The 23533-nt window shown below is 42.6% G+C and overlaps 1 protein-coding gene across 10 annotated transcripts in view; it reads left to right on the top strand.

Moving 5' to 3' along the window:
• Positions 1-23533, top strand: part of dab2ipb (DAB2 interacting protein b) — a 238381-nt gene that overhangs the window by 184534 nt on the left and 30314 nt on the right. For all 10 annotated transcript variants that reach the window (XM_036140370.1, XM_012866171.3, XM_036140369.1 and 7 more), the window contains 3 exons: positions 1233-1386; positions 6422-6520; positions 10915-11469. In XM_036140370.1, the coding sequence (XP_035996263.1) occupies positions 1233-1386; positions 6422-6520; positions 10915-11469 (808 nt within the window). The remainder of the gene's footprint in view (positions 1-1232; positions 1387-6421; positions 6521-10914; positions 11470-23533) is intronic.

Here is a 23533-nt window from a genome sequence, read left to right as displayed (position 1 = left end):
GAAGGAACTGAAAGACTCTGCGGGGCTATTTTTAACCAAGCTGTCTTTCAGCCAGGGTACTTCAAAGAACTTCAATCTTAACTACAGAAAGTTGAACTGATTACACAATATTCTGAGACTCGCCATCATAGGTAGAGTCTGGGTTTGGACAGCAACGATAATTCAATTCAATTTTATTTATATAGCGCCAATTCATGAAACATGTCATCTCGAGGCACTTTACAAAGTTAAATGAATCATATTATACAGATTGGTCAAAAATGTCCTATATAAGGAAACCAGTTGATTGCATCAAAGTCCCGACAAGCAGCATTCACTCCTGGAGAAGCGTAGAGCCACAGGAAGAGTCAGTCTGCATTGTACATGGCTTTGCATGCAATTCCTCATACTGAGCAAGCATGAAGCGACAGTGGAAGAAAAACTTCCCCATTAACGGGAAGGAAAAACCTCCAGCAGAACCGGGCTCAGTATGAACGGTCATCTGCCTCGACCGACTGGGGTTACAGAAGACAGAGCAGAGACACAACAAGACAGACAAAAAAGCACAGAAGCCCACATTGATCCAGTAATCTGTTCTACATTAGATGGTAATAGCAGGTGACCTGTCTTCTCTGGATGATGTGTCAGATAACAGAACGCCAGACCAGATGTACCTACTATGAAGATAAAAGAGAGAGAGAACAAAAGGTTATAAGCAGAAATGATGACAAGCAATGCATAATTGAAGAACAGTAGAACTCGATAGAGTGAGAAAAATAGATCCTGATGTCCTCCAGTAGCCTAAGCCTATAGAAGCACATCCCCATAGGTAGGTCAGGGTAACATCAGCCACTCTAGTTATAAGCTTTGTCAAAAAGGAAAGTTTTAAGATTAGTCTTAAAAGTAGACAGGGTGTCTGCCTCAATCAGCCCTATAACTCGCTTCCTGTGTCTGAATCTGCAGCATGTGCCGGCTTTCCAACTCATTCATTGCCGCTTAAAGTTGTAATTTACAACCAGCCTCAGGAGCGGCGCCATCAACATGTGCTGCTATACAATAAGCAGCGAGCTCGTCACGCTGCGAGCTTGTCGGCTTCCGGGCAAGCGGCCTGCCGCTGTCATCCTCACACTCTGTCTTCGCACTCACCGGGAAGGCTAGCTGCATATGCTCCCTCTCCCGCACTTCCTCTGCTCAGACTCGGCACGGTGACTCAGTTCTCAGCATCCCTCTGCTCTCCTCCCTTCCTCTTGTAGATCTCATCTGATGCCAAGACTGAAGGAGTCTCGCTCCCATGAATCACTGCTCAGCCCCAGTAGCGCCGTGGAAGCCCTGGACTTAAGTATGGAGGACGAGGTCATCATCAAGCCAGTGCACAGCAGCATCCTCGGCCAGGACTACTGCTTCGAGGTGAGCCAGCGCTGTTTTTTCTTTTATTTTTTTCCGCCACATGCAGCTCGACAGGCTACATATGTAAAGCGGGTGTGAGAAAGTGGACCCGCAAGGTTCGGATACAATTTCAGGCATTTAGCAGAGCTCCGAACTGCCTCTTCTTATTTTACCCAACCTCATTTTTGTCTCTAAGAGCAAACGAAACAAAAGAAAACGGCAACACGTTTTATGCCATCTCCTGATCGATTGCATTTCCTGGCACGTTTTTCTGTCACTGAGAGGCCAATGCGAGTAAATGCTACTCATTTAAAAAAAAATTAAAAAAAATAAATGCAGCTTTTCAATATATTTATATTGTTTAAGCATTACAATGGAGCAGATAACACAACAGCGGCTGTTTTTAAAAGGTCATCATTTTCACGTTAATTGCAATTGTCCGTTACAAAACCTTAACGTTTAAGTCACTTTACATCCACAACATTGTGTTGGATCAACACAATGTTGCGCATAATTATGGAAACAATAAATAACAAGTCTTTTTTTGTAAAATCTTTTTTTAAACCGTTGTCTGAATAATGTGGCATGTATATAGCAACAGCCTCCCTACTCTCATAACCTAAATCGAGTGTAATGCTACCGATCCTATTTAGAAATTATCTAAAAGCGTAATTAGAGTTCGCCTGTCTTTTATTGAAATAATGTATCACAGTATAGGCAGCATCATCCTCTGGGAACACTTTCCTTAATCATGGATAGGAAATGGATAGTTAGTTTATGGGTATGTGAGGGCTAACAAGAGGGCAAGATGGTAGGAAACCGGTTAAAGATTGCGCAAGGCTAGAGCCCGGGGCGGAGGTGCCCCTTCCAGCACGAGATGGACCCTATACCTACATTCAGTTGTACTAGAATGCTGTACTGCTGTACTAGAATGGCCCAGGTAAAACTCAGACCTAAATCTAACTGATTACTTTGGCCAGACTTGATAGTCGCTACCCAACACTACCCAATAGACGTTCTGACTTAGCTTGAGTTTGCAAACAAGAAAGGGTTTAGTCTGAAATGATGCAAAAAATATCTCCATAAAAGTGGCTGGAGACATCATTGCAGCAAAAGGTGGTTAATGAAATATTAACTCAGGGGGTCTGAGAGCATATGCACGCCACACTTTTCATATTTTTACCCTATACCAATAATTTTCCCCTCACTTCACAATTAGGCATTACCTTGTGTTGGTCAATCATAGAAAACCCTAAGGAAATTCATTTCAAGTTATTAAATGAAAATGTGAAAAAAAGTTTTAGGATCTTCTGCCCACTTCCAAAGAAAGTATGTTTCCTTGTAGTGACTTCCTCACACCTCCTGTGTTTACTAGTATTTTGTGTGTTAAAAACCTTAAAGGAGCAATAAGCGACATTTCACCGCTAGGTGGTGCTTGAGCATTGTCTGTAGACCAAAACAGGAGTTATGGCCAAGTCGCCTTATGGGCATATTTGTACAGGATAAAAACACAGCAAAACAGCATCGCCTTTCAGAGCAATGTGTCTAGAGAAGAAGTAACTCATAACGTTATAATTCTGTTAGCTGAAGAACAATATGATCTGCTGGGGGTGTTCTCCGCCATGTTGCTGCAACACTGTGCTGCTCTGATGGTGGTATTTTAGGCCAGGGTGGGGCTAAGCCCGGAGTGGCAGCTGTTCACATATCCGGTCCGGGCATGTGAACAAGAGACTGCAGAGAAACGCAAAGAGCTGCGATGTGAAGTAATACCATAGTCTATCTGAAATATTACCTTTAGTTCTTCACATCATCATTTTTTAATTCTTTCTATCTAACATATTGAAATTTTGCTTATGGCTCCTTTAAGCGTATTAATAACACATAAATGTGCTATTACTAGGAGGTGTTAGGTACTTTATTAATAGAAATGTTTGATAGCTGAATGCACCTGTCAACCTGCAGAGCTGTCAAACTGATGACTGTTTCAATTATGGTCCCTCTGGGTGTCCCGACAAGCAAGCCATCCAACAAAATCACCAACATAATCCTCGGTGCGTCTCCAACGTTATGTTAAAAATGAACCTTACTAATCAGTGAACGAATCAATCATCCGGGCACTTGATCTAATTACTACGCTGTTATGATTTGATTTTTTTTTTTTTTTTTTTTACAAAAGAAAACCATCTCAAAAAAAATGAAAATGTCAGACATCATGTTAGAGTAAAGCCCATACCGAGTTTAGCCTATACTCTGATATAAAGGCACTTTATCCTAGAAAATCTTTTAATATGAGTCAAAATTAATAAAAGATTAATACAAGATAAGCATTGTATAGCATTATTTTCTGAGAAATTACAGGTTTAGGATTGACTGGTCGTGGGCCAAAGCCCAACATGAGGAAGTTCTGTTTTGTCCCTGAACGCTGTACATGTGATCAAGCCCTAAATGTAAAAAGCAGAGAAATGATCGACAGTTAAATTTTTTCACTCCGCCGCTACACCTTCCAGCCTCCTGAAATAGTCCCTTTGGGATACCTTGACTAAACGCTGCAGCACACAACACACTTCTATTACTTGTTCACACCCCTGTAGACGTATTAGAATAAATCACAGTGCATCAAGAAATCTTGGAGTAGTGTCATTTTAGACCTGATAAAAGTCACTGCGATGACAAAAAGGGGTTGTTCGCGACGGCTAACATACGGAAAATAGTTTCCATCCGGGTTTAGGGTCTCCCCGCTCATTGCTTCGGCCTCATCGCCTGCGACTTTTCTCAACAATGACTCAGCAGTCTCATCAGCATTGTTTACAGTTTCAGCAGGCAACAGTGAAGCTCCAAAACCCACTGTAGGCTGGTTGCTAATGAGCCCGACTTGATACACAGCAGAGATAAAAGGAGGTGAGGGGTGGGGGGGGCAGAGATCCCAGCGTATGTTAATCACTAACACGTTCATTTAAACAACGTTACGGGCTGATAATATGTTGGTGCTGTGTTTACATCTCGCCCTCCCTGCTGCCGCTGCTCCTTCAGGTTGTTCTGGCTGCCGTTGATGCCCAGAGGACACTTAAGGCTGTGCTGTTTTAATTAGTCGTCTTCCTGATTTGCTGGGTCAACCAGAGTTACGGCTCTGTGGGTTTTTATCCGTCTCATTTACTGTTCCATCGGCTTTACGTCAAAAACCGTTTCCGCTGACCTGTTCTTTGGGGTCAGAAATTGTTAGAATGTTATTGGATAGGTTCCAGTCCAAAAGGTTTCAGTCTGAGGTCCTTATATATAAAAAAAAAAAAAAAACAGGTTGGGGAAATAGTAGAGGATCCAAACAGCAGGAAGCAATGTCCTGTTTGATATTTATGGTTGAAAAGTGATGGACAAGTAAGTCGATTTATATAGTACATGTCATGATGAAAATTCCAAAAAGAAACAAGATAAATGTAAAGTAAAAAAAAAAAAAAAAAAAAAGCAATAACATACAACTGTATCCTTAAATGAGATCTGACACTGGACATTTTTGAGAAATTCAGTCATCTGTTGATGTTGCTGTGTGTTTTGGATACTTTTCCTGTTGAAAAGTACCCATCATCAGTTACTGGTTTTACTCCACCAGATGTTTGTTTCAATGGTCCTGGGTATTTCAAAAAAGAAGACGACGTCAAATGCGTCTAGATTGTAGGGGCTACAAAGTAAATTGATTAAGAGTATGTTTCAGAAAAACAGGATTTTACACAGTTCAAACTATGTAGTATTTCAACTCTAGATATATATTGTGGTTAAAAGGAAAACGAAGGACTCTGAAAATCCTTGGCATGGCAAAAACAGGAATTGCTAATGAATAATCCCACAACCTGGTGTACAGGAAGCAAATAACAATGGGCCAACATCAGAACCCGGTGAAACAATATGCTCAAGGAGAAAGTTAATTTTAAATTGTGATTAGTGGTGGGAATTTTGCTTCTATATTTATCTTAAGAAACAAAGACATTTATATCCATTAAGACTTGTTTCATATAGCGTTTTTTTTTTTTTTTTTTTTTTGAAAAACAGGAAACATTTTAACCTTCTAAATATTTCTGTCTTGATCTAGATCCTAAATCCAAAGTACAACAAGCATATTCTTAGTTGCTTGGCTGTTCAACGGGTGCATGACTAAAGTTATTTCTGACTAATCCAGGAATGCACTAAGCCTAATGCCTATTTTTGAATGCATTTGCAAATGCTAACAAATACATAGTTGAAAAGAGAACACTCTGAGCATTTTACATGACCTCCTGTCCAACTCAAAAGACACTAAGCACCATGCTATCAGGCTGCTTCATGGCTTTATTTCTGTGAATTGTATTTACCAAAGATAACAGTGGGAAATGCATAAAATAATTAATAATCTCACTCATCCTTCTCACTCTAATGTTGTGCAATATGTTTTCCGCATTTTGCACATGACTGAGCTATTTTCTTCTGCATGTTTCCATAGTTCCTGTCCAGTAACAGAAAATAAAAAAAAAAGTTTCAGGACCCTTTGCCCTGTGGACAGCCCAGTCTTCTATGATTAGCCATCCCTAGTGGTCTGATCAGTGACTGCCCAACACTTCCTACCATCTCCATGTCAAATTGGATTTACGATTAGACTTTATTGTCAGGGTTCTCAACGTAAAATTCCTTAGAAAATATCATCAAACATGTATAGATTTCCAGTGTGCATGTGTCAGAATGTGCAAAGTAGATCATGTAAACACGCGATCACTGAAATAGATTTCCTGGGGGCTATGTTCTCAGCTATTTCTGCGTTTGAGACTCGTCCAGAATGACCAGTCAAGCGTGTCGTCATCCTCTTTCTTCATTAATACGTTTCAGTCATTTCCCAACAACACTGGGTCATTTTCTGCTTCCCCTCTTCCACTTCTGTTTATTTTTCCACAAGGGCATTCCTCTCAGACAGCCAATGTGATCATTTTCTGAACCCGGTCTGCTGAGAAACCTTTGCTGTCTTTTTTTTTTCTTCCGTGCATGAGGTTTGATCATCGAAGCATTTGTTTTCCTTCTGTCTGTGCCTCCGTGCTAGGTCACCACTTCCACAGGAAGCAAATGTTTTTCCTGCCGCTCATCGGCCGAGAGAGACAAATGGATGGAGAACCTGAGGAGAGCCGTGCAGCCGAACAAGGTACGTAAACGCAGGCGACGTGCGGGGACAGGGGGAACCGTTGGGCAATTAGCACAAACGAGCTCCGGTGTCCCAATTACTAAACCACGCTTTGCAACACAGATAAAGACACATTACAGTGTCAACACTGTAGTAATTACCAACAACAGCAATTTGCTGTCGTCCCGACAAGGTTCGCCGTTCTTGCAGTGTACAAATGAAGGGTTTAGGAAGCGGAGGTGGAATGGAGAAACACTTTGGAGGGCTTTTCTCCTCCGTGCAGCAAGCATGACCAGGCAAGAAGATTGCCCCAGTCACGAGTTATCTTCCCTTCTGCATCTCTCACTGCTCTGATATCCACTCACTAATTAGATTGCTTGAAGAAGTGCTTTTGTTTTTGGAAACGTTTTTAGTTATTTGAATATTTAGCCAGAGCTTCAGTGCAATTTCTGTTGTTTAGTGAGCTACAGTGTTGACCACATATATGGGCTCCCCCTGCAAAGGTATGTAATAAAGCCTTTAAGTCAGTTTGTCTTTTATTGCAGTTGCACAACACTCTGCTGAATTATCCAACCCATCAGTTGAACCATTGAAAGTACAACTAACCCCTAGATCTGCTTTTTTTCCCCTCCTAATAAACTTTAGACATGGTTGTCTTATAGTGCTGTCTACATGTCTCGGCCATTGTCCCTACTGATGGGTTATAAAAGTGGCTCCGTCTCGTACGCCTCCATAGTGGGTTGGTGTTGGAATAGTTAGCTTTGCGATCTTTCTACTGATTTTCAGGTTAGCGATTTATTAGCTTAACATCCAGTTTGTTTATTTAGCATTTATTTGCCTCTGGCTATTAGATGTGGGCGGAGTGAGGCTCTGGTACGGAGGGGTTAGAAGGTCTTTAATCATTCTCTTGAAAGACCCTATATGGACCCTTTTCAGTGTCCTGCCTTTGGTCTACTGGTGGAGTCCATAATTTGAAAAGGCTTTCAATGTTATGCACTAACCCTAACCCTAACCCTTTGGATATTTTCTCCTTTTTTTTTTTTACCTCATTTACCTTGATGCTCACAATGTGAGGTGGAAATCAATAAATATCAGCCGGATCAGTGGGAAAAAGAAGGCCTCTACGTCTGGTCACATCAATACCCCAGGCTAGCAGTTCATTTAGAATCTGATCAATTTAACAGTTTGACTATTTTGAAGAAATTGGTCAGGGTACCAACCACAAGATGGGTATTTATTTCCCCTAAACGTTTTAAAATTAAAGGCTGGACTTTCCTTGTATTTAAACCATGATGCATCACATCATTTTACTCCCACCACCCCAGCATTACTTGTCTGGCAAAGAAAGAGGGGGGAAATAGATTTCAGTTCCTGGATATGTAAAACAGGTAGATACAGTGAATACCCCAAAGACATGCAGGCGTAATTGCAACAAGGGATGATTCTACAAAGCACTGACTCAGCGGGCTGAATACCAATGCAGTCCACGCTTTTTCTGTTCGTGTTTGTCAAATAATTTCCCCTTCGAATTCAACCTTATTTGTTAATTTGTTGTTGGTCTGCCAAGTAAAATCCCAATTCCATGCGGGGGAACCCTGAGGCTGTCACATGACAATAATGTGAAAAAGGTCCAAAGGGGAACAAATACTTTTGCACAGCACTACACGGTCAGATTCGGGCTGATGCAGACATTCTTATTCGGATCCAAATTCTGACACAGCTCCACCAAATTCTGTTGATGGTAAAACAACCAGATAATAGGACCTTTGTAAAGGCTGACTGACTCAGCACATGAAGCCCTTGAGTTTGCTCTGGCTGAATATATGTGGTCGGGAAGTGATTGCTTTTCAATCCCAGGGTGTAGGAGGAATCGTCTCCAGGATTCAGGGCGGATTGACCTGCAAAGCAAAAAGAAGGCGTTCACTTAAATTGCTCAATGTTTTCCGAGGGAGAGGTACAACGACTGGATGAGGGCGCACAGAGGAACCTGAGAACGATTTTCAGAAAATGCATTGGAGTTCTCAAAGATAAACAAGCACTAATGTATTTGGGCTTCTTTTCAGAAAAGTCACGTCTTTAAGTGGTGACTTGGAGGACGTGAGTGGTTCGGTCTGCTTTTCAGAGAGAAAGCCAAAAGTGTATGTAGAAAACATGTTGAGTATTTTTCTTTCAGTCAGAAGTCAACAATTTGCCATAAGACCCTGCTGCAGTCTAGTAGGCAGTAACAAGCTTTAGATTAAAAGATGTGATGAGAAACAGAACTCATTTTGCTTATTTGTTTGTGATACGCTTCCAGACACCTTTAGACACTGTGACCTATGTGTTCCCTCCTTGCTAGTCCTTATTAATAATGAGAAGGACAAGACTAGTCTCGAATTGAAAAGATCATGGCATCAGGAACAATAACAACACTTACCACCTTCTACCGCCAGCTATTCATCAACAGCAGTCCAAATAAATATGCCTACGTGAAAGTAATTGTCGCTGCCTTCACAACACGGGGAAAAACATACCAAACTTCACCCTTTGAACCGTGGCTTTCACTGTGAATGTGGACGCTGCAAGGCATCATGGGAGGGCTCGTTTCATCCTCCTAAGGACGATCTTTTGTTTCAAACGCTGAAGTGCGTAAGAAAGGGAGGGATGGAGCTCGGTTTTTCATTCATTTAGCAAGCTCTTATCATGGCTGCTGCTGTTTGAAGGTCATTTATCTCAGTTAGAAACAAATCTGACAAAATAATAAAAAAAAAAAAAACATCTGACTGCAATGACAGACCTTTCAGTGCTTCAATATTTATCTCCCTCTTTATGCAGGGACATCTTCACCACCAGACAGCCTTTAGAAAGCCAGCAGCTCTGCAAAAACTATCTACGCCTCTTGAACCTTTTTCACATTTTGTCACATTGCAACCACAACGTATTTTACAGGTATTTTGTCTGACAGACCAAGGCTGCATCCGAATATTCTTTTCTTTGACCTTTGACGGGGTTGGTTGAGCACTTTTCATGGCGACCGCTGACGCACTTCCACTTCGGCTTAAGAGTCCTTACTCTACTAGGGTATTCGGATTGATCCCAAGAAAAAGTAGACGATGATTTTAGAGTTAATGGAAAGCAATACAATGTTTTACAAATATCTTAGAAATAAATATGAATGTTGTCAAAATTTAAAAAAAAAAACTTAACCTTCACACACCCTAAATAAGATCCATTGAAACTAATTGTCAGAGAACATTGGTGAGCAAAAACACATCATGAGGACCAAGGAGCACAGCAGAAAGTTTAGGGCAAAAAGCAGGGTTAAAACCAAGCAAGGTTAGGTGATACAATAAAAACCAAAGCTCTGAAAATCTAATGAAGGAATTATCAGTTGATCGTCTGCAAATTTGAAGAGTATGGCACTGAATTGGTTTTAGAGGGACAGACTGGGCAGGGAGAAAATGAATTTAAAAAATCCAGGGTAAATCTAGAGGAGCTGTAGAAATACACCGCTCAGGTGGGAGAATCTGTTAGCAGAACCACTATTAGTCCTATATTCCACAATTCTCGTCTTTAAGGAAGAGTCGCATTAAGAAAGCCACTGTTGAACAAAAGGCATAAGAAATACTGTTTAATGTTTGTCAGAATCCATGTAGGGGATGTAGCTACCACGCAGAGAAAGATGCTGACATCCTCCTGAAAACCCCATCATTAAAGTGAAGCATGGTGGTGGAAGAATCATACTGTGGGGAGGCTTTTGTTAAAGCACGGCGACCGCTAGGCTAATTACCGAAGGCACTACTTTTTCTTCCACTTTACCCTCTCTTGCGATTTGTGGTTGACATGTGACAAAGGTGTACCACAAAGGTGCATGAACACATTTGGTAAGCGTTTTTTGGGTGATCCTAGTTTATGAACAGCAGAAACATTAGCCGCCGGCCGACATTCTCTTGCACCACACAGGATTCTGTTCTTATCTGGATGTACGCTGACCCAGCACTTAAGACACACTCAAGGCCATCTCTGTGACTTCCCGGGGGCCGGTTATTTCGTTTTTAAAACGCCATTAAAGCAGCTCTCTTTTCTGAGTTGGTGTTTCAAGGCAATGTGAATGATGTGGCAAAATCAGTCGATTACCTGAGAACGGCTTTGCTTGCAGTTAGCTAAAAAAGCACAAGGGAAATACTGCATCTTTGCTTTTGAATGGATGGAAATTGGACAGAAATCTTTGACTGCTTCACGGGCATTTTTTGAAATTCCTCCCTTTGTCATTTAAGATAGAAAATACAGTTTAATATCAGATACGGGCCTATTTTAATGTACTGTATATGTTTTAAATCTTGGAATGTCAATCATGCTGTATTTTCTTTTTCCTCCCACCTATTCCGAAGATGAACTCAGCTCCTGTCATCCCCTCTCTCTCTCTCTCTCTATAGGACAACAGTCGGCGGGTCGAAAACATGCTGAAGCTGTGGATCATCGAGGCCAAGGACCTGCCGGCCAAGAAGAAATACTTCTGCGAGCTCTTCCTCGACGACTCGCTATACGCCCGCACCACCTGCAAGCTCAAGACCGACAACGTTTTCTGGGGCGAGCACTTTGAGTTCAGCAACCTGCCCGCCGTCAGGAGCATCACGGCGCACCTCTACAAGGACTCGGACAAGAAGAAGAAGAAGGACAAAAACAATTACATCGGACTGGTCAGCATCCCCGTGGCGGCCGTCACCGGGCGGCAGTTCGTGGAGAAGTGGTACCCGGTCAGCACCCCCACCCCGCCCAAGGGCAAGACGGCGGGCCCCATGATCCGGATAAAGACTCGCTACCAGAGCATGAACATCCTTCCCATGGAGATGTACAAGGAGTTTGCCGAGTACACCACCAACAACTACATGCTGCTGTGCTCGGTGCTGGAGCCGGCCATCAGCGTCAAGAACAAGGAGGAGATGGCTTGCGCGCTGGTGCACATCCTTCAGAGCACCGGCAAGGCGAAGGTGAGTGATTCCCGTCTCATCGGCTTCTGTTCAGCCCACTTTCCTGTTCTCAGCGGGGAGGCTGCATATGAAAAGGACAATGTCAGCCCATTATTTTTTGCTATGAGCCTCTGACTTCACATTACAAAAGCTCGGAGAGGTTAAATATTCCTCCGCTGACTAATCCCGTGAACTCCTGACCTCGCCCCACCCCCTTATCCACAGCTGTAATACTAACAGCAGACACACAAGTGATTTCCTCTCAATATAGCAGCCTGAATTACAGTTATGACTCGAGCTAATCCCCTACATGCATCTCCTGGGGGTGCCTCGCAGCATACCGAAGCACAAAATATTCACCGTCGGCGGCAGATTAGTTCGCTGCAGCTGCGGCTAAGCCTCCCTTGACAGCAGACCATTGGCCTCAAATAACCCGTTCTCCATTTAGCCGAATAAAGGAGGCGTGCGTCGCGCTTTACTGAACACAATAGTTGAAAGGTTTGAAGAGAAGAAATGGCCCTCTTAAATATGCATCTAGCTCTAAAGAAAACTGCTCAATTGCTGTTGTTACTGAAAGCGGTGTTCTGTAGAGTAGCTATCAGCAGCCAATATCTTGTCTACAGTAGGAAACACTGGCTATTAGTCGCCTCAGTTTGGATAAACAGATTTTATTTTGGACCTCAAAATTGAGGTAATGGCTGGTAGGGGCATTTCAAAGTCACCCGAGCAGTTTCAAAAATGTACTTTGTCTACGTCTACATCAGTTATTTGCAAGAAAATCTGTACCTATTTACTCTAAAGTCTTAGTTTGTTGATCATCCGTATCAAATGGCATTCCACCTGAAGCGTTTGTTGTGAAATCGAACATCTTGAGTGTGAACAGGTCAGAAAAGCTACTGGATGCTGAACATGTGACATAGGAAGTGTAAAAAACATGTTGAGGAAGGTCCTCTGGTCTGATGCGACCTAAACGAAGGGGTTCGGCCCAGATATGAAACACTACTTGTGGCAGAAAACTACCATCACCCAACACCCTGAACACAATATCTTGATATTGGCAGCATCATGCAGTGGAAATGCTTTTCCTGAACTGATCAGAGCTGATGAGGAAGATGGATAGAGCTCAACACTGAGTAATCGTGGTAGAAAACCTGTAAAAGACTAGGGCAGAGGTTGACTGGATATCAACCCTAGACATGTGTTAGAATGGCCTAGTCAAATTCAAGAAAATCCAATCCACAATACAAAGCTGGAAAATCACCGTTTACAGACACTAATCAAGCTCGGGCTGCAGAACCATCTGTTATTTGCATAGACATCTGCAGCTATGTATGATAACTAGCATCTGCTAGTCTTCCAGCTGCGACCGTTTACTGCTGGAACGACAATGACTGCTGGTAGCAGCTTCACACAACTCCACTTTGAAAAATCTCAACTATCCCTCACAAGGTTTTATAACAATGATTTATTCAACAAAGAGCAAGTAAGCATGTTACCCGGGGCAGCTTGTGTCTCTTCAGCTCGAGCTTTGCCGCTCACCCTCGACGGTTTACGGCTACATCGTGCGCCTGGGCTTCGCTTTCACGACGGTGTCAGCGGGGCTTTGAAACCTTCTTTGACTTTTTAATCAGAGCCTGGCAGATTGATGAATGATTGGCATTTAGGAAGGAATATCTATTCACACAGCACCGCCGGCCCCTCCCGGTTTAGGCTGGCCACTGATACCTGCTGATTGATGGGGGACCGGGCCTCTGCTGGCCCCCCCCTGTGAGGGGGTGGGTACATCTTTAATGAATGACTCAGTTAATCCTATCCTTCTCAGTAAAGCTCTGAAACTTTTATTTCTTTTTTCAAAGTATGGTCATCTGTCTCTTCTGGACTTCTTCAAAGCTCTTCTCCGTGTTGCATTGGGAACAAGTGTACAAGTGTCACAAAAAAAAGGAGGACACATTTTCTCTGCGAGCGATTGCAACGTGTCCCTTCAGGGAGAACTAACAGGCGATCGAAAAGCTTTCGGACCGTCGTGCAAAAAGGAAAGCGTCGACTGGTAATTATTGCCGCTTCCTTTATGCATGGAAGTGTGCGGCATTTTCAGGCGGTAAGTCACGCTGTGCCAAGCAGCACAAAGCAGAACCAACAAACCGCACGTCCTAAAATATTTCAAACCTAAAACGGATATCTTCCAAATGCAGCTCAGATGCCGTTTGCGTCTCTAGATGGTGCGCGTTTTATATTTTAACGTCGGGGCTCCTTTTCATGTCGCACCGACTTCGACGTGGGCCAAAAACTGCTGTGTTATATTTAGAAAATCAAGCGGTCTTGGACGAGCCATGAGAAAATCCTCCGAACGTGACGCGGGACTGTTCCTGCAAATGCTCATCGGAGGTTGCAGAGATCCCTGGATCTTTGTGTCACTTTGTTGTCCTCCCACTAAGCAGGCTTGTATCTAAAACTGTCAGATCTGAGGTGACCTTCCCTCACCTGCCTGCTGCGCTTTTAGGTCTTCATGCTGTTTTTTTGGTTAACTAATGTGGTTCAGTGACACTCCAGAGGGCTTCACAGAGCAGCATTCCTGTTTATAATAATAACGACACACATGGGGACTTTATGCGGAATGGAATTGCCTTGGATTTCATGCGTTTTTGGGTAAAAATGTTATTTGTAAAAATGCAGCTGTCTGCTCAGAGAACAATAAACCTCTGGTTGGAGCGGCCGAAAGTTAGACGCCAGATGAGATTTCTTCTCCTTGTTTTGTCATTTTTATCACTCGTCAGCGTGTAATTACAGCTCTGCTCGGTCGAACACTCAGTCGCTCGTCGTCTGCCCACTCCCTTCGTCCTTTTTCTTCGATCATCTCTGTTTTCATGCTTCGGCGCCTCCCGAGTCCGGCGCTCTCCTGGGAGACGTTGTCGCTAATGCCGTATTGACGTCTGGGTGCAGCGGAAAAGCAGAGGCACGCCCTGCCTCCGTGGCTCTGGTGCTCACACACAGGAATGACCCCGAGACGTCTCATAGGGCGGCTGCGGATCTGCAGTCTGACGTTGCCCGAGACGATGAATTATGTCTCAACCTGTTTTATTTAGGATTTGAGCGCGAGCGATCTAGAACTCCGCGCTCCGTGCCCGAGAGGGCCTGACTTCAGGCTGCCTGCCAACCCCGTGGGACGTACCGTTATATCCTCAAACCCTAGACAGCACTGTTAGAAGCCCGACGTCTGTATGTATTGGAATTGCCTGGAGAAGTTTGCCGTCCTTTTTATCTGAAAGCATCCACTCCTGGCTCGAATTCTTCGGGTTATTGATCTAGTCTTCTCGACGCCTCTGCCCTCAGATAGATTACGTTCTAATTTTGCTGCCGCTCCTCTCGGCTGCACAGACTCTGGGAAGCGACAAAGGAAAGGATTTATTCTGGTGATAAATGGCCGTGGGAGGGTTTTTACTCGGGACATTATACCATTTCACTGCTCCTCAAGGTAAACTGTCGGTCCCGGTTAACGGAGGGGAACCACGTGCGCGAATCTGTGCTCTTTTCATTCTTCCCTGTAAACCGGTATCCACCCGCAGCACGGCCGTGTTTCTTTTTACAGGAAAAACTTGTAAAAGGCATCATTTAGATGACTCTGTGAGGACCACTTAAAAATGCTTTCCAGCTGTCAGTACCCTAATCTTTATTGATGCACAGGTCGCCGGTATTATTTTTAATACCGTAAGTAAGGTCTGTGCGTCGGTAACATTTTGAACGTTATACAGGACTGTCTCAGAAAATTAGAATATTGTGATAAAGTTCTTTATTTTCTGTAATGCAATTAAAAAACATGAAATGTCCTACATTCTGGATTCATTACAAATCAACTGAAATATCGCAAGCCTTTTATTGTTTTAATATCGCTGATTATGGCGTACAGCTGAAGAAAACTCAAAAATCCTATCTCAAAATATTAGAATATTTCCTCAGACCAAGTAAAAAAAAAATATAACAGCAAAACAAAATCTAACATTTGAAAATGTCCATTAATGCACTCAGTACTTGGTTGGGAATCCTTTTGCACAGATTACTGCATCAATGCGGCGTGGCATGGAGGCAATCAGCCTGTGGCATTGCTGAGGTGTTATGGATGCCCAGGATGCTTCAATAGCGGCCTTTAGCTCATTTGCATTGTTGGGTCTGGTGTCTTTCAGCTTCTTCTTCACAAAACCCCACAAATTCTCTATGGGGTTCAGGTCAGGGGAATTGGCAGGCCAATCAAGGACAGTAATGCCATGGTCAGTACACCAGTTACTGTGAGAATCTTATGTCTTCTCTTACCCACTACCATACTTGTGATTTAGTTTTCTGAACCAAGCTGAGTGTTTTTCAAGGCTCAGGAAAACCTGCAGTGTTTCGAGTTAATTAGACGATTCAAGTGATTAGTTGAATAGCCTACTAGTATACTTTTTCACGATATTCTAATATTTTGAGATAGGATATTTGGGTTTCTTAAGCTGTAAGCCATAATCAGCGATATTAAAACAATAAAAGGCTTGTGATATTTCAGTTGATTTGTAATGAATCCAGAATGTATGACATTTCATGTTTTTTAATTGCATTACAGAAAATAAAGAACTTTATCACAATATTCTAATTTTCTGAGACAGTCCTGTATTTTAGCACTGTGTCTCATGTTTGGATGCCTTCTCACCGTGAACTACATTTGGCGCGCCGGTGCCGAGGCCACCGAGCTCGCTATCAGCTGTAAATCCCGTCGTTTGGACCTCAGCGAGGTGAAGATTTGCTGGTAGACGAGAGCATCTGCGTCTCGGAGAGGAGGGGGGGGAGGGAAATAACGGAGAGCACATCATATCCATAAAGTGTTCAATAATTCCTGCGTGATGTCTTTTATTGACCGCTCCCTGACAGCACGGACTGATGGAGGAGGTGTGGGAATGCATACGAAGCAATTTACGGTCACCTTGCAGGAGCATGTTTTTTTTTGTTTCGGTCATGGAGCCTTACAACCATTTAGATGCACAGATCCCGACCCACTGATCTGTGATTATGGATCGGTATGAGATCATCAAGATACGATAACCTTGAGTGAAACATACAACTGGTTCACAATATTAAGACACATAAAATAAACCGAATGGGGTTATATAATCTAATTGTTTCAATCTACACTAGAAATGCTACAATCATCCTTGCTGCTGTTAGAAATATGCCATGTGTTGATTGTTTGCCGTGATTTAGGTCTTTAGCTTTGCTCTTTATTTTTTTCCATTGCTTTTTGCGTATATACTATACAGATAGTTTGCATTTCATCCCCTCACAGAGTACCACAAGTACATCTTGTTGGTACTAGTTGGTCCAATCTGCAAATATAAACTAGTCATAACTAGTCCTGCAGTCGTCTTCTTAACATACATGCCGCTCCAGGTCAGTTCTCCCCCTAACTATTAGCAACCGAATCCCTTTCTCAATTTATTTCCCCTCAATATCATTCCTGTAAAACGAACCAATGTGTGTCCATGCCCTTAAAGTTAGTTGCTGTTTTTTTTCCTTGTGAAATTATAGGTTGGATTTGTCTGCATTGTGCAGTGTTACACTGTGCTACCACTGCAAGATAATATAATAAATAATATTAAAATATGCAAGCACATCTTTACAAGGGCGGAAGGTAAACGTAAGCGGCGCTGTGTGGGTGAGCAAAAAGGCGCACATAACGTAATTGAATAGAATAATGTATGAAATGAGATCCACTAATCTGTTTTTATTTATTTGTCCTCTTCTTAACTTCCACCCATAAGCAAAATGCTAAGCTTCACCCTTAGAAATACCCGATCTTCCTGAAATAAATTTGCACGCAGTCCAAACTTTTCGAACGTTTTCAATGGCCACCTCCACACCCTCTGACTCGCAGCGGGGAAAGCAGAGATCTGTCACATCAGGTGGGCTTTCCAATCGTCATTGATATCCAGCTGGTAACTCTGTGCATTACTCAAGTTAGTTCCCCCTCACCAGTCGTGGCTTTGCATTTTCCATCTTGTAAGCACAAATTCAGTTTATTAAACTTCCTTATTTCACCATGTACGCTCAAAACCCCTTCAGGATGTTGTAAAACCGCTTCAGAAACAACTCAGAACGTCTCACTGAACAGAAATAGACTAACCTTAAGAAGAAATGTCCTAAAGTTATAGTGAAAAGGCCGTTTTGCGCTGTCCGTTCCCACACTTTAGAATGAAAGCCAGTCAGCGGGAATGATATTTTTCGGCTGATGACACTGACTGTAAGGGCTCCCCGCAGTCAAATCTGCTTAACGATCATGTGTTTTCTGTTTCTGTGGCCGACGGCAAAGCTCGGCGCCTCCGGCATGTGGTGCCTTCATTTCCATCAGGCCTTCAGTCCCCGTCATCAACCCAATGTGACCCTCACAGGAAGTACTGCAGGCTATCATGCTGTAACACTAGGTACAGATCCCCCAGGTGGAGGACCCAGGAGGGCCACAAAGTTAGAGCTGGATGAGGAGAGTGAAGGACACACTGGCTGTCATGGTTCTATTTTTTTTTTTTTTTTCACCCTTCAATCTTTGCTCAGATTTTGCCTTTGCAAATTCAACCAAGCAAACCGATCAGTCCAACAGTTAAATGTTCTTAACTTTCTCTATTTCTCATTACTGAACACACAGAGACGTATCTTTTTTGTTTATTTCCTAATGTGTTGACTAGAGATTCACCGATCAGAGTATTGTGTCAAATTTCTGCAAAGCATTGAGCCACCAATACTTATTTTTGGCCAATTATGATTTTTCTTTAAGAAAGATAACATGACAAGGAACAGGAGGAAGGATACTCTTCTAGCTTTCCTACCATGAGCAATCATAAGTAATTTCTATTAGAAGCCCAGATGATGTCATTGCGGATATATGGGAGAACAGTCCCGGTAAGGTAGGGCTTTGCTAATTCTTTAATTAAAACAGACAAAAATATTTATGAGGTTGAACGTTTATGTTGTCTTTAGCATTAAATGTTCAAGATGAGCAAAATTAGCATGTTTAGCATCACTACAACAGCACCCTTCATGTAGGTTCCCTATGTCGAGCCATCCCAAAGTTTGATGGCTCGACAATATAACGTAGAGCAGCGTTGCTGTACAGCCATAGAAAATGTCTGATCTAAGCTGTGTCAGCTTAGATCAGCCACAGCTATGACAAGGATGTGGCTGAAGATTCACCCAAGGTTGCAAAAAAGGGGCAGCTTGGCAAAGGGGAACACAGGTCTGGTGGTACTGGCAGCAGGCTAATGGTTTCCTGTGGTGAAGATAGAGAAGAGGAGCGTTAATGCATGAGTGCTTTTGAGTAATATGAGAACTCAGACAGAGACGGGTTATGTTGAAGGAAGCGTCCGTACTGTCGTCAGGACACATGGCGGGGTTCAGATGCAGATGTGTGACCCACGACAACAGGGGAATGAGCTAACCGAGCAGCCAAGGGTCTGCCAGGGAAACCACACATTAGGGTGTTGTGCTTCATTTGTTGTAATTTTGGATACTATGAGAGACGAGGTGACCGTTTTGGGGAAGAAAGTAATTTTCTTCGGAGGCTTTATGTTTTGAAGAACCTTATTATAATTTAAATTGAGAATTTCCGCTTCTTGCGTGTGCTCTAATGTAATCTGAACTGCATGGGGTCTCCCAGCGCAGCCGTTAGAGTGATGGCATTTAGAACGTGCTCATAAACTCTGTACTTTATGAACGCAAATCTGTTCTGATTTAACAAGCATTTGTCTTACTCGTTACGAGCTGAACAATGAGACTGAATAAAGTGAGCATGCGTATTAACATAGACAGTAACCAGGCACTTAGAGCACAGAAAAACTGCAGGACTTGTTGGTTACTGCTCGTTTTGGGGATGCCAGGGTGGATGGAATATTTACAGCACCAAGTGAGCTAAAACCTGATTTGGCTCTTAAAGTGGAGAAGTGCTGCTATGCTGTCGGAAGATGTGACAGATGCGTTTTGGTTCTTGTATACTAACGCCATCCTATGGTGTTCCCGCAAGACTCGACCGCGCGTAGTTTTGCATATTTCCCCCAAAGAAACCAGCAAGAATCTAAGAAAAATCTGTTATTCGATGAATCCTGATTAAATTAAATCACAAACGTTCCACACGTAGTACCACATTAGAAAAGGAGTTTAAACATCTTATTGTGTATTTTCTATACATGTTAGGAGAAAAAAAGTAAATAGGACGATAATTCGTTAAGATGCACGTTTTTGCCTAAATTTTACACGTGTTAATTGAAATTTTCCCAGTTCTGCTGCTGTTTCTGTTACTTCGCTCTGTAACAGCGTCCACACTAAAGAGTGTCGTCGTCAGCCCCCTGGCATGCGATACATTCACAGATTTGGTTTGATTTTTTTTTTTTTTTTTTTTGCCGTTCAACTTATTTGTGTTTGTATTTTGTGGCGTAAAAGTGGGAGTCAGACTGGATGGTGTCTGCTTCAGGGACGGTTCAGGTTGTTGAGGTGTGACCGATCTTTCTCTGGATCCACGCTGAGCCGCCGATGCACCTTAAAATCCTTAGGATTCTGTTGTGGATGTTGTGTGTAACTTTATTGCAATTTTTACCTTTGTTATGTTGGTTGAGTTGTAACTGCAACTGTATATATATATATTTTTTATTTGAAGATTGGGGGTGCGTCAACCGGGTTGGGACACGGATGGGGGTGCGTTGCTAAAAAGAGCTTGGGACCCGCTGATTTAGCTGTTCCATCAAGTTGATTACTTCACACATGCCTAATCAGGGTATATTGATTTCACACCCTAAAGTGAGGCAAATTGATCCGTCAGACAGCCTCCCTTGCCTCCAAGCTAACCTTTAAAAGCATTTCCATTCATTTATTTAGCTGTTTACGTTGCATAAACAGCTGCTTTCTTTTCGCCGTTAGCGACCTTCATATGACTCGGGATGGCCGAGTCGAGGACTGAGGCCTCCTTAACACGGGTCATATGCTCTACCCGTGCGCCGCCACCGCCGCGCCCAGTTCTCTGCTTTCCTATTACCATAGAAACCCAAACATCTGAGCTGACACCAGGGTATGAAACACAAACTGTGGAACTGCAGCTGAACCGGTGCTTATCCGTTCATTTTGTCTGCAGATCTCCTTGGCCGAGCTTTGCCGCGTCTTGTTCCGCAGGCCGTTCTCTTTGGGCACGAACGTCATAATGCATGCGTCTCAACGGCATAATTGCAGCATTCGGTTCCAAAACTCGTCGCTGCATCGTTTGCTTTGGAATATGGAAGAATAGAGATTTCACTTTATTAGCTCAGACGAGCCTCGCTGCTCCGCCGATCCGCCTCTCGCCCTTATATTCATGTCACTCCTGCTTTCACCCCGCTCTGTGTTGGGATTTTTGAGGCACGGTTTGGTTGATGGGATATGGCAGCATTTTAGAGTGTGTTCTACTTCTCCTCATTAGCCCTGAAGCTGGGTGGTGGGGGGAAGGGGGGGCTCGGTCTGCAGGACCGTGTGCATCAGAAGAAACACTAAAGGACGACGCGAGGGAACAGGGCGGTTCTCCGGTCTCTGTTGGAAACGTAATTGCTTTGGCTTTTTGGACACAAGGGTTTCTGTACGGTCAAACTGGAAACAACATTTATACAGCAATATCTTGGGCATTTCATCATATGCAACTTTGGATGGAAGCGACAGTAGATAAATGACGGAGTCTGATGGATCAAAAGCCAAATCTAGGAGCACTGTGATTTAGCCCAAGAGTACCTCAATGGTCAAAAAAGCCTTGTTTACTGAACCAAGCCACACGGCGAGCACTCTTCAAATATAGATGCTTGTTTTAAAAGATTGAATTTTGTCAGGTCATAACCAGACATTTCAGTGGATTTTATTGTAGACTAATATAAAATAGGGAATTATTGCTAAGCGGGAGGAAACAGTTATGGAAATTATACATATTAAACTTTGAAAAGGAGGTGATCCATCATCAAACGGAAGGAGAAGGGCAGGTGAGCATCAATTACAGAGACACGCCAAAACACGTCATTGTAAGAAGCTACAGACGTCCACGTCTCAGGTAGGGGAGTCTGGTGTGGGGAAAACTATCAGTGGTGCACTCCACACGTATGGCCTTTACAGCAGAGTGGTTTTGTTCAAAGAAAGTCTCTTTTAGAAGTTGCTTGCAAGGCGTTTGGGGACACAGCAGACATCTGAAAAATGGTCCTCTGGTCAGATTAGAACAAAACAGAACTTTTTGCCACAAGAGCAAAACGCTGTATGCGGAGGAGAGGAAAACTACTCAGTTCAAATGGTGGAACATGGGGGTTGCAGCCTCATGGTGGTGATAGAGATGATGAATACAAACAAATCCTTCAAGAAGGTTTTTCAGAGCCTGCACATACTGGAGACTGAGGCAGAGGCTCACCTTCCGGCAGGATAAACTCCCAAAACATACAATCAGCGCTATTATGATGGAGGGGTTTAGATCAAAGCACAGGGATGTGGTAGCATGTACCTGCGCATGTTCAGACCTCCAACTGAGAATCTGTGGCAAGACTGGAAAACCGTTGTTCGTAAATGTTCTCCATCCGGTCCGAGTTAGACTGAGCTTCTTACAGGATGGTCCGAAAAACGTGCTGCTGTGAATTCAGCAAAAGGTTTCATTTCACATGCTCCATGTTAGTCTTGTTAAAAAAAAATAGGGGTTCTGCAAATGAAATTATTGTATTAACACTAAATTATTCTTTGGATTTATGTGTTTACCTCAAAATCAAAGCTTAGGACTTTCCCCATTAAAACCAAACACGTAACGTGATATTTTTTTAAATGTATGAAAATTCGAAACAAGTTCAGGCCCAAACGATTCTTCAGGTATTTCAGGTTAGTGGGAGCTAATTCAACTATTTATTTATTCATGGTCCTGCTACACATGTTTAAAACAACAGTGGAAAAAAAACATATATATATATATATATATATATATATATATATATATATATATATATATATATATATATATATATATATATACTAGTTGATTGGAGTGTGACTTCACCCACCCGACAGCCATGCACTGACTGAAGCAGGCACCTAGATTCATCACAAGATTAGAAGATGCCATTGAGTCTAATTTTTGTTTCAGACTAGCGACAGAATTTATTGCTCTTAATTTGCCTTCCTTAGCGTCCTCATCGTCAGGGTCTTTCCATCTCCGCCTTACGCAGCCGTCCGTCCTAATCAGACCAGACTTTGCCACTATTTAGCGGCTGCTGAAGGAAGTGGGGAAGACAAAGGAGGGGAGGAAGGCATGAATCCACAGTAGGGTGGAAGTTAGAGGAAACATCGAACCTGGGATGACGTCTTGTTCACTTTAAAACATGATAGGAATCTCAGTGAGGCTAAGACGTTCTAGCAGAGTGCTCTCTAGTAGCATTTAGCATGACTTTAAAGGGCAAGAGTAGCACCAGATTCCATCAACACCTCTTAGATTTTCAACAGAGTTATTATCTGATTTCAACTGAGTTAACATCCCACTCACAGCTCCCAATTAGTCTGTTTTTGTTTTTTTTTTTGGTTTGTTTTTTTCCGGGGTCTTTTTAAAAAAAGGATCGTCATCTACATTTGATTATCTCTTGCGCAAAAGCTGAAGCAATTAAACTTGTCTTACCTTACCTGGGTTATTCCACAAACGTCTATGAACTTGTAGTACATTTGTAATAACACAAGAAGGGGAGTTTTCAAAGATTGTTTTGGCATTTTGGCCACTTTAGATAAGATTCATCTTAAGAACAGTTGTTAAGGGGTCATACCGGTGGTGCAAACTGACTAGTTGTTAAAACAGAAAAATAGGAACTTTATTTTTTTTTTTAAAGAAATGGTCTTGACTTCTGCTCTGAATCTATCGTCACAGTCTTAAATGTTATAGGCCAGACGCCTGTTGCTGTCGCTGATTTCCAAGGATTTTGTCTATATGCCTACGCTCTGCGGCTGCAACTTTGTAATTGTTAAAGGCAAAGCAACGGCATGTTGGCGTATAGCACATGTTTTTTTTTTATAACACACAACAATGAAACATGAGAGTGAAAACTGTCTCTTT

The sequence above is a fragment of the Fundulus heteroclitus genome, chromosome 8 (assembly GCF_011125445.2).
Source record: "Fundulus heteroclitus isolate FHET01 chromosome 8, MU-UCD_Fhet_4.1, whole genome shotgun sequence".
NCBI lineage: Eukaryota > Metazoa > Chordata > Actinopteri > Cyprinodontiformes > Fundulidae > Fundulus > Fundulus heteroclitus.
This window is presented reverse-complemented; position numbering and strand designations above follow the sequence as displayed.